Source organism: Coenobita brevimanus, chromosome 19, assembly GCF_032717465.1.
Source record: "Coenobita brevimanus isolate Jiangsu-jjx chromosome 19, ASM3271746v2, whole genome shotgun sequence".
Classification (NCBI taxonomy): Eukaryota; Metazoa; Arthropoda; class Malacostraca; order Decapoda; family Coenobitidae; genus Coenobita; species Coenobita brevimanus.
In genome coordinates, this window is record NC_136972.1 from 24,163,970 (window position 1) to 24,175,860 (window position 11,891).

The 11,891-nt window shown below is 47.6% G+C and overlaps 1 protein-coding gene across 1 annotated transcript in view; it reads left to right on the forward strand.

The window, feature by feature from the left end:
- Window positions 1–3,847: 3,847 nt before the first annotated feature.
- LOC145391628 (uncharacterized) overlaps window positions 3,848–11,891 on the forward strand; it is a 98,665-nt gene continuing 90,621 nt past the window's right edge. Inside the window, exons 1-2 of the mRNA XM_080266167.1 lie at window positions 3,848–4,543; window positions 5,775–6,032. Of these exons, the coding sequence (XP_080122293.1) occupies window positions 3,848–4,543; window positions 5,775–6,032 (954 nt within the window). The remainder of the gene's footprint in view (window positions 4,544–5,774; window positions 6,033–11,891) is intronic.

Consider the following 11,891-nt stretch of genomic DNA (forward strand, 5'->3'; position numbering starts at 1 on the left):
CTTAGTTATATGACTCTCTTTGGCCCTATAAGCCCGGTTTTGATTTTTTTTTTCTGTACAGCCCTGACGCTTATAAAATCCAATATACATAGCTATAAATACCCCACCTCCCTTCACACCGATTTCCACACTCAATTCTGAAGCCTAGTAATCCATTTTTCTTATGCAAGGACGAAGGAACCAAAGGCCACAACCCGCAAGACTGTTCACCCAAAGAAAAAACAAGAACAAGATAACAGACAGCAAAGTTCAAGATCTGTTCACTTTGTTCATTTATAACATCTCGAAAAATTGATTCCAGAGAAGGGCAATTTTTTTCCTCTTCTTTAGTAATTTATTTTTTAACTTTGTCTATAATTTTTTTCAGTAATTAATCCAAACTGTGTCTATTAAAGCAGCACAGAAATTTAGAATACGGTTTTAGGTGTCATAGGAAAAATAAATCGCCCAGGGGAAGGTGCTTAGATGCCTCCTGTGACACCCAGACTAGGGGCCCAGGATGCGATTTGGGTGGTTGTGTGTGTGTGTGTGTGTGTGTGTGTGTGTGTGTGTGTGTGTGTGTGTGTGTGTGTGTGTGTGTGTGTGTGTGTGTGTGTGTGTCTTATTTATTATCATTACAATCACACGGTTAATGGTGCAGTGCAGGTGGGTGGCATGAGAGAGAGAGAGAGAGAGAGAGAGAGAGAGAGAGAGAATAATGAGTAGCAACAGAATCTGCGTTAAACTGCTTAAGACGGCAGACATACACACAGACAGACAGATAGATAGATAGATAGATTGATAGATAAAGATTAAGAGAGAACTTCTATCCCCTCCCCATCTATCCTTCCCCACAATTCCCCACTGCTTCTATCTCCAATCAAATCCCTTCCAATCCCTCATCTTCCCCTTCTTTTCCCCTTTTCTCTACTTCCTCCCCACACCTCCCCTGCCCCTCTTTCCCTCTCTTGATCCCTTGTTCTCCCCACCCCCTCCCCTTTCTTCCCCCTCCTCCATTTTCTCCCCTCCCCTTTCCTGACCCTAACAGACTCTCGCTCATTCCCCCTCCCCTCATCCACCTCACTACCCCTCACTCCTTCCCCTCTCCCCCACCCATCCCACTGTCCTTTCTCCCTCATTTTCCCCTCCCACATCATCCTAATTTTTCCTCCCCTCAATCTCCCTTCCCCTCCCCCCTCATCCTCCTTCTCTCTCCCCTCAATCTCCCTTCCCCTCCCCCCTCATACTCCTTCTCTCTCCCCTCAATTTCCCTTCCCCTCCCCCCTCATCCTTCTTCTCCCTCCCCTCAATCTCCCTTCCCCTCCCCCCTCATCCTTCTTCTCCCTCTGCCCCCTTCTCCCCTCCCCTTCCCTTCCCCTCCCCCCTCACCCTTCTTTTCCCTCTCCTCCCCTCCCCTCCCCTCTCCCCTCTTTCCCCTCTGACCACCACCACGGCAGTGTTGACAATGCCGCTTTGAAGGCGTCCGTCCCGCAGTCAAACACCGGAAGCTTAAATCACCCCCACCCTAGGTCAGCGGGGAGGGGAGGGGAAGGGAGAGGGAAGGGAAGGGGAGAGGAGAGAGGAGGGAAGGGGATGAAGGAGAGGACTGGAGGGTGTAAGGAGGAGGGAAGGTGGTATGAAAAGGGTGAGGTGAAAGAAAGGGTTTGAGGGGGAAGGAAGAAACAAGGAGAGAGAGAGAGAGAGAGAGAGAGAGAGAGAGAGAGAGAGAGAGAGAGAGAGAGAGAGAGAGAGAGAGAGGCAGCATCACACACTCCATAGCACACCTGATGGATCTAAACCAGGTAAAGAGTTGACTTGTAAGCCCACGGAGTTATTATTAAACGGGATGAGGAAGGAGGGAGGGAGGGAAGGAGGGAAGGAAGGAGGGAAGGAGAGAGTGGGAGAGAAGGAGAGAATGGGAAGGAAGAAAGGAAGGGACCAAAATAGAAGAAGAAAGGAAACGAGGAGGAGAGGGAAGGAGAAAATGAGATGGGATGGGTTAAGAGAAAGGGAAGGTGGGAAAGAAAGAGGGATAGAATGGGAAGGATGGAGGGAAGAGGCCAGAAGATAGGGAGGGAAGAACGAAGGTAAGGAGGAAAGGAGAAAATGAGATGGAAGGGGCTAGGAGAGAGGAGGGAAGGAGGGAGAGGAGAGAATGGGGAGAGAGGATGGAAGGAAGAGAGGGAAAAAAGCAAGAGAAAGAAGACGTGGGAGGGAAGAAGGAAGAGAAGGTAGGTATAGGAAGCGGTGTGGGAGAGGGGAAGACGAAGGAGAGAGGGAAGGACAGAATGGGAAGGAAGGAGAAACAGAATGGGAAGGAAACAAGGAAGGAAGGGAAGAAAAGGAGGGAGAGGTAAAGAAGTAGAGAGGGAAGCGAGGGGAGGGTATGGGTAAGAAGAACAGAATGGGAAGGAAGGGAGAGTGGAAGGAGGAGGGAGGAGGTGAGAGGAAGGAAAAGAGGAAGGGGAAGGAGAGATGATATGAATGTATTATGGAAGAAGGAGGAAGTGTGTGAGAGCCTGAAGTGGAAGGAAAATAATAAAGAGGAAACAGGAATGAATCACGGGAGGAAGAGAAGGCAAGGGAGGGAGGAGACAGAGAGAGAAGGGAGAATTGGAAGAGGAGGAGAGGGAGGGAGGAAGGAAGGAAGGAAGGCAGAGGGAGAAAGAGGGAAGACAAAAAAGGGATGGAAAGGGAAGAAGGAAGGGTAAAGGAAAGAGGAAAAAAGAAGAGAGGGTCGCAAAAATAAGACAGGGAGGAAATAGAACGAAAAGAGGGGAAGGAACGGAGAAGGAGGGAGGGAGGGAAGGAGGGGAAGGAAGGGAGGGAAGGGAGGAAGAGAGGGAGGAAGGAAAGAGTACGGAACATCCCAAAATATAAAGTGCAGCGGAAAGCAAACAACAACATAAATTACCATCAACGTCGAGAGAAAAATGAGTCTCTTTTCCATCCACTCATCCTTCAAGCCTCCCAGATGATTAACATTATTATTATTATTATTATTATTACTACTACTACTACTACTACTATTATTTTTTTGCTTCCACGAGACGATTTTATTCATATTCGGGGAGACCTTTCGTAGTGAAGGGATTAAGTATATGAAAAGAAAAATAAACAGTATATCTTAGTCCAAAAAATCAATACACATGAGCCCGCCAAATCTAAATACAGTACCTGTTTGTAGGCAAGTCCATTTTATATACGAAATTAATATTACTCGATCGCTACATTTACTCAAAGAAACGTTTGAAAAAAAAAAATCTAAAATACAAAAAACATGATCCTTATGCCTCCTGATGACGGTAATTTGTATATGTCTTCATGTATAAATTTATGTATACGTATAAATAAAAAATATCGATAGGTATTGGTAAAACTGATTACTAAGCCATTTTCTCTCTCAAATTCGTCGGAGCACAAGTCGCTGTATGGCAAATTGTAGTCTTTATGGTCTGTATTTCCTTGTAAAGTCTGTATGGTCTATGTATGTAAGGTCTGTCTGGTCTGTATATCTGCGTAGGTCTGTGTTGTTTATGTATGTAAGGTCTGTGCGGTCTGTATATCCGTGCAAGGTCTGTGGGGTTTATCTATGTAAGGTCTGTGTGGTCTAGCCTATGTGTGTAAGGTCTGTAGGTCTATTTACGTAAGTCTGTCTGGGCTGTATATGTAAAGTTTGTGTGGTCTGTATATCTGTATAAGGTCTGTGTGGTTTATCTATATACGGTCTGAGTGGTCTGTGTAATTTTAGGTCTGTGAGGTCTGTGTGGTCTATGTAATTGAAGGTCTGTGTGGTCTCTGTAATTAAGGGTCTGTGAGGTCTGTGTCTCTATGTAACCGCCCTTCCTGCTCCTCCCCCAGGCTTACAATGTCGTCGAAGCGGAAGTCGCTGCCGACGAAGGTGCTCGATTCGTACCCCGAGGCAGGCGACATGCTGGTGGAGGACGCCCCGCCCCTCGTCACCACCACCGCCGGCGACTCGGACAACTCGGCTCCGGGCTCCGAATACAGTTACGGCGACGAAGCGGCCGTGGGGACGTCGCCGGCGAGATGGTCCGACTCCGAGGTGACTACGGCGACGGGGGAGGCGAAGCGAAGCCGGCGGGAGAGCTCGGCGGATTCTGACGACTTGGGGCATCAGTTGGCGCACCCGTTCGTCAACCCATTCTTCCAGGCGAGGCTACAGGAGCAGGCCAGGCTGCTACAGGAGGCAGCTAGACACGAACAGCAACAGCACCAACAGCAACAGCAGCAGCAGCAACAACTACATCACCACCAACAGCAACTCCAGCACCACCTTCAACAACAACAGCAGCAGCAACAAGCACAGCAACAGGCACAGCAGCAACAACAGCGCCTCCAGCAACAGCAGCTACAGCACCACCTCCAACAACAGCAACAGCAACAACAGCAAGGCAGGAACTCGCTCTCCCCGCTGTCTGAAGCCGAGAGAGGGGGCCAGCTGGCGAGGAAGTCCATGGATGAGGTGCTGAAGAGACTGTCCAAGATGAGTCACACCACCATAGACGACGCGGAGAGGACCAAACGAGAGCTGGAGAGGTACGTGGGGCTGGACTGGGCTGGGCTGGGCTGGGTTGGTTGGGCTGGGCTGGGCTGGGCTAGGTTGGGTTAGGTCAGGTTGGGTCATCAGTAGCGTGTGGAATTACCTGACTAGTAACCAAGGAGACTCATTCCTACCTCATAAGGCTCATCGAATTTCAAGCAACCCCGACTTATTATTCCTGTCAGTGGCCCAGTTCCGTCAGATGAAAACAGACTATCATAATTAGGGTTGAGGTCTCGCTTCATCAAGATCAGAAGTCCAGAACTGAAAAGGAATTATTGAACGAGACTGTACATGAGAAACTGAAAAGGAGTGAAAGAGTTAATGACTTCTCTGTTGACTTGATTTTGGCCATATGTCGCAGTCTCTCTCTCTCTCTCTCTCTCTCTCTCACTTTATCTGCCTCCTGATGCCGTATACAGAGCAACCACCTGTAATTTCTATCCCTACTTAGCAACGACCCTTCCAATCTCACATTCTTACCATCTTCCACCTCCTCTTCCTCCAGCCACCCTACTTCCATACACTGTCCCTCATACTCCTCCACCTTCTTCCTCCACCTCATCCTCGGTCTTCCTTCCTAACCTCCTCACTTCCACATATCTTCCTGCATATATTCCTCCACCTCATTCTCGGTCTTCCTCTCCCTCTAACCATCTCATTTCCATATATCCTTCCTAATATACCCGAACATCTCCTCCCTCCACCTCACCCTCGGCCTTCCTCTCCTTGTTCTCTTCACTTCACCCTCATATACTCCACTTCATTCTTGGTCTCCCTCTCCTTCCTCCAGTCTCTCCTTAAGTTCCCTCTGCTTTGCTTTTCTCTCTCCTTGCCCTTCCTTAACTTCTTTGGCCTCTGTTTTAAGCTACTTATTCGTATTCTTTCACTTCTTATGTTTCTCTCTATCCCTCTACTTGCCCCTCTCTCTTTCTTTCTCTGCCTCTCTCCTTCCTCGCTTTCATCGTCTGTTCCCATGTGTGTTATTTTTACCTTTTCATCTCACCTCGCTCTCTCTCTCTCTCTCTCTCTCTCAGTCAACTTCGTTTTTTATTACCCCTCTCCTCTCATTCCTTCTTCCCACACTAACACAACCTCCCTATCCCTCTCCCCTTTCCTCTCTTTTCTCCTCACCCCCCCTCTCTCTCTCTGTCTCTCTCACCACCTCGCTCTCTCTCTCTCTCTCTCTCTCTCTCACCACCCCTCTCTCTCTCTCTCCCCCAGCAAACAGCAACAGCCCCCCGATGGGAGAGGCCCTCCGGTGAGCCCCCCAGTCAGTAACAGCGGAGGGGTCGGCGGTGGAGGGGGCGTGGTAGGGGCAAACATAATGCCCCTAGACCAGCTCGCCTCCGTCACCCAGCTCATGAACACCGACCCAGACCACCTTCACCAGCAGGAAAAAAGCATCTCGGAAATCATCAACCAACTGCAGAAGCTGAGGGAAAATATCAGGCAGCAACAGAGCCACGACTCGCAGCATCAAGAAAAGGTAAGGGGCGGGGGACGTGGTGTTGTGTGTGTGTGTGTGTGTGTGTGTGTGTGTGTGTGTGTGTGTGTGTGTGTGTGTGTGTGTGTGTGAAAGCTGAGAGAAAATATCAGGCAGCAACAGAGCCACGACACGCAGCATCAAGAAAAGGTAAGGGGAGGGGGAGGTGGTGTTGTGTGTGTGTGTGTGTGTGTGTGTGTGTGTGTGTGTGTGTGTGTGTGTGTGTAATTCACCGGGTGGGTCAGGATCACTTGATGGTCGTGATGATCAGCTTTTACCCTCCCGGAAGGGAGCTGAGAGCTCATATAGTCCGATCTAAGGGCAAGGCTGTGACCTTCACACACGCACACACCCGTCCCCTTGCTCAAGGGGGACAGTAACCACCCACTTCGTCAGTGAAACTTTTCGCAACCTGAGCGAGGCGCGAACTGTGTGTGTGTGTGTGTGTGTGTGTGTGTGTGTGTGTGTGTGTGCAGATGGATGGATGGGTAGATTAGAAGGAGTAAACAGGAAAACAAAACCTTCTACTCTATTACGATGGATAGATTGATAAAAAGAGAATAGTTGAAGAGAGACTTGAACGATGTAAGGATGGATGGATGGATGGATGGATGGATGGACGGATGGATGGATGGATGGATGGAGAGATGATATGCTGCTATAAAATGACACATCATTTTGCAATTATGAATGGAGGGTCACTGAAATTGGATGGACAGAAGGGAACCCATGAAATGAATGGATTACCAGGAGAAGATGTATGAAAAAAATCCTGTAAACTGTTAGAATGGATAGATATAGACAGATAGATAAACAGAGAGACAGATGGATGGATGGATGGATGATTCACCTTTGGATTGATAAATAGAGTGCCTCTTAATTGACTGAAATGATAAGCCTATGTATACCACGACAAGGTAGGTGAAAGTGGCTCTTTTATTATGCCTGTCTATTATTGACTCTAAATTAATTGATGGAATATTGATGATAGTGGAGATATAGCTTTTTTTTTTTTTTTTTTTTTTTTTTTTTTTGAGTGACCTGGGTGGAAAGTAATTTTTTTATGACGTTGGGTAAATTACTGTTCTTGAAGTGTTTAGATGATATTTTTATTGGGAACAGAAGGCAATTTTGCTCTGTAGGGTTTGATGGGTAGAATGTTGTTGGATTGAAGAAACTGATGACGACGTAGAAGGAGAGAGTATAAAAAAGAAAGTGGATATTCTCGGCAATGATGAATGGACAGAGTGAAGTAACAGAGTGATTTAATATAAGAGAATGACCTAACAGAGAGAGGGAGGGGCAGGCCAAGGATGAGATGGAGGGATGGAGTGGAGAGGTATATGAGAGAGGGGGGTGTGAGCTGGGAGCAGGGGAGTGAAATGGCGGGGGACAGGGCGACATGGAGGCGGTTTGCTTGTGGCCAGCCCGTTTGGGATTAAGGCGTCTGGCAATAGATAGATAGACAAACCTAACAGAAGAGAATTTACAGACACAAGAAATCTATTGAACCGATGTATGACCAAAAGACGGTTTTTAGAAGTAACCTTATTCTAGATTCGACCTTTAGTTTTATTCCTGCTCCCTTCAGACGATTTTATTCAGCCAGAGAAAGACTTTAGTTATGAAGGGGTTAATAAAGGATGTAAAAAATAAAATAAATAAATAAATCTTTCCTGAACTGAATAAAATTGTCTCAAGAAAGAAGGAATTAAGATGTGTGTCCTCAGGGTGAAGTGATTTGAATGAGAGAGAGAGAGAGAGAGAGAGAGAGAGAGAGAGAGAGAGAGAGAGAGTCTGACGGAAGCAAGAAGGAATTAAGATACATGTCCTCAAGGTGAAGTGATTTAAGGATGAGAGAGAGAGAGAGAGAGAGAGAGAGAGAGAGAGAGAGAGAGAGAGAGAGAGGTGTACTTACATGTGTGCGTGTGTGTGTGTAAGATGTTAGTGTGTATGCCAAGGTAAGTGAGAGTTGCCTTAAATAAGACTGACTTAGATGAAAAAAAAAATATCACATCGTTTTCTATCAAGTCTGGGCGATGTCAAGGTGCGATAGTGGTAGTGGTGGTAGCTGTGGTAGTTGTGGTGGTGGTGTGTGGTAGTTGTGGTGAGGTGTGGCAGTGATGGTAATGGTGATGATGGTAGTGGTAATGATGATGGTAATAGTGGTAGCAGTGGTAGTGGGGGGAGAAAGTGAAGGTGGGCAGGGGAAGGAGAGAGGATGGGTGGAGGGGGTCTTGGGTGAGGTGTGATCAGGTGGGAAGTGTGTAGGGAAGGAAGGGTGGGTGGGGTGCAGCGGAGGGTGGGTGGGTGGGGGGGGTCTTCGGGTCTGTGTGGTGGGGAGTAGCGGAGGGTGGGTGGGTGGGGGGCGTCCAAGGGTCTGTGTGGTGTGGTGGGTGGGTGTGGGGGGTCCAAGGGTGTGTGTGGTGGGGTGGGAGGTGTGGTGTTTAAGGGGTCTGGCACGCATGATGATTAGCAATTAAGCCTTATGAATGGGATATGCAGATGAGGGTGGTTATGGGCATGAAGGATAGACTCTAACAGCTTCTGGCCGCCATCAGGGTCGTTTGGTTGCTTGGTTGGGTCTATTATGGTGATCTGGGGTTGATTTTGTGGCTGGCCGTTGATTATAAGTTCCTTTTATTGTATGGTAAATGAGGAACAGAAAATGAAGGATGGTTGAAGGAAGAGGAGGTCAAAAAGGAGATAGATAGATAGATAGATAGATAAAGAGAGAGAGAGAGAGAGAGAGAGAGAGAGAGATAAGGGTGCCTAAGAGAGAAAAAAATAATAGCCAGTGGTGAGTCTTCAAAGGTCTTGTGGTTCATTATGTATTCTCTCTCTCTCTCTCTCTCTCTCTCTCTTCCCTTCATTTTCTCCTCTTCCTTCTTCCTTCTCTTTTCCTTTCCTCTCTTTCATTGTCTTCCTCTTTCACTTCTTCTCTCCCTCAGTCTGTGTCTGTCTATCTCTCTCTCTCTCTCTCACACACACACACACACACACACACACACACACACACACGCACAATTCACCACCTTTCCACCCCTCTCCTCTCCCCCCAGCTCTCCCCCAGAAGCAAAAAAGGAAACATGCTTCATTTTGTTTCGTTTAATTAAGCTTAGACAGAAGGACTTTGATCTATAGTTAATGAAGTTGACGAAATAAATTGGAATGTTTTGTTAGGACGATGAGGACAACGGGAGACGAGGTTTGTGTGTGTGTGTGTGTGTGTGTGTGTGTGTGTGTGTGTGTGTGTGTGTGTGTGTGTGTGTGTGAGAGAGAGAGAGAGGCGGGGTAAGATGTGGACTGTTTGCTCTCTCTCTCTCCTTGTATCTACTCTCAAGGACCTCAGATGAAACAGTTTTAAATCTTAAGACTTTTATCCTGTCTCTTTTTTTCTCTCTTTCCCCTCTCTTTACCTCTTTTCTGTCTGTCTGTCTGTCTGTCTCTCTGTCTCGTTTATGCTTTTTCTTTCTTCCTGCGTACTCATTTCCATATCCCCCCTCTCTCTCTCTCTCTCTCTCTCACACACACACACACACACACACACACACATACCGAGATAAAATAGAGGAAGAAGGAGGACAAGAGCAGGTAAGGCAGGGGTGGTAAGGCAGGGGTGGTGAGGCAGGGTAGGCAGGGAGAGGTAAGGCAGAAAGGGGGTCATCTCAATTAAATATAGAGAAGGGTAAGTCTGAAGGTGGAGTCTGGGTGGATAAGATGAGTGGAAGAGAGTGGAGGAGTGGGTGGAGTGCCACGGAGTTCAGTGGAGTGGTAGCATTTGGTGTTTGGTAGGGTGGGGTGGTGTGGGATGGGATGGGGTTGGGGAGAGTGGGGTGGGGTGGTGTAAGGTAGGGTGGGGTTAGGGAGGGTGGGATGAGGTGGGGTTATTTATGGTGGGGCGATGTAAGGTAGGGTACGGTTGGGTGGGGTGGGGTGGGGTGGGGTTAAGTGGAGTTATGTAAGGTGGGGCTGTGTTTGGAAGGGTGGGGTGGGCTGGGTTAGGGATGAGTGGGGTTATGTAAGGTTGGGTGACGTTAATAAAGGTGGGGTGAGGGGTGTGGGGTGTGGTGGGGTGTGACAGAGGGGTAAGAGTGGGAGTGGGGTTATTTAGAGTGTATTAAAGGTTCGAAAAGCTATATTAAAGTAGAAACGAAGAGTTAACGATGGTGGGCGAGAAGGAATGCTTGTGTGTGTGTGTGTGTGTGTGTGTGTGTGTGTGTGTGTGTGTGTGTGTGTGTGTGTGTGTGTGTGTGTGTGTGTGTGTGTGTGTGTGTGTGTGTGTGTGTGAAAGATTATATCCAAAGCAAGACTGTCCGTATTTACAGTATGTGTGTGTTTACAGGTGCATGTATTTGTGTGCGTAGGCGTATGTATATGTGTGTGTGTACTTTAAGTGTGTATGTGCGTCTGGTCCATGCCATTCTCTAACCTCACCTAAATAATTCTCTTTGAGGTCCCCGGACAAAGGCGACTCAAATGGCCTTACCTCAGCACCGTGGCCACAATGTTTCGCCGCTCGCCCATTATTAAAATTTCTCTTTGATTCGGGGCGAGAGGCGGGATTGGAGCCCCTTGTGTCAATAGGGGTGATTGGATGGCCGTGTGGGGGTGTGGGGGTGGGTAGGGGAGATGGGGTGTGGGGTGTGGGGTGTGGAAAGAGTGGGCGTGTGGGAGAGAAGTATAGCGACTGGAGTATGTGGGGTTGTAGGGACAGTGGGTGGGTGTGGGTGTGTAGGGACTGGGGGTGTGTGGCTAGGGGTGTGGGGCCTGGGACGTTTGGGGTGTGGGGAGAGTGTGGGTGGGTGGAGGAGAGGGGAAGGGGGAAGAGTGTGGGGTTGTGTGTGGGGGTTCAACAAAAATAGTGGCTAGGATGCAAGTGGAAGGAATGGGAGAGAGGAAAGAGAAGAAGAATGGGGAGCGAAAATGGAAGTGACGGTAGGGAGGGGAAGAGAAAGAGTAGAGGAGGGAGAGGGTGAGGGAGAAAGCGGTGTGTGTGTGTGTGTGTGTGTGTGTGTGTGTGTGTGTGTGTGTGTGTGTGTGTGTGTGTGTGTGTGTGTGTCCTAAAATACTATAAAGGAATAACCACCTGAAAGAAAGTGGTTAATATCCAAAAGAAAAAAATGAAGAAAGGGGAAGAAATACGAGGGAAGGAGAGAAGCGAGTCACTGCACATAAATAAAACACAAGCAAACAAACAAACAAACACGCATACATACATACATATACATACATGAATTCATACATTAAGACACACGGACGCACATACATACATACATACAAGGAGACAGACACAGAGACTAACAAACAGACATACCTGTACATAAACATAAAGACAAACAACCAAATAATTATAGATAGACAGATACATAAACACATAGATAGACAGACGGATAGACAGATAGACAGACAGAGTAACAGACGAGAAACAGATAGATAGATAGGGAGGCAAACAAACAAAATACAAACAAAACAACACGGACAGGAAGGGGTTTGTGTACTAAAACACACACACACACACACACACACACACACACACACACACACACACACACACACACACACACACACACACACACACACACACACACACACACACACACACACACATGGAGGAGGGGATGTGGAGGGGACAGAAGGAAGGTGAGGGTATCTGCTCTAAAAGAAAAACAAGAAAAAAACAAACACACAAAAACACATATAACAAGCAAGTACTATATTTGCGTAACTCTGGGTTTGTTTGCGCTGTCCAGGTGGCTTTGTTTGTCCGTGAAATGGATGGAACTGTGTGTGTGTGTGTGTGTGTGTGTGTGTGTGTGTGTGTGTGTGTGTGTGTGTGTGTGTGTGAGAGAGAGAGAGAGA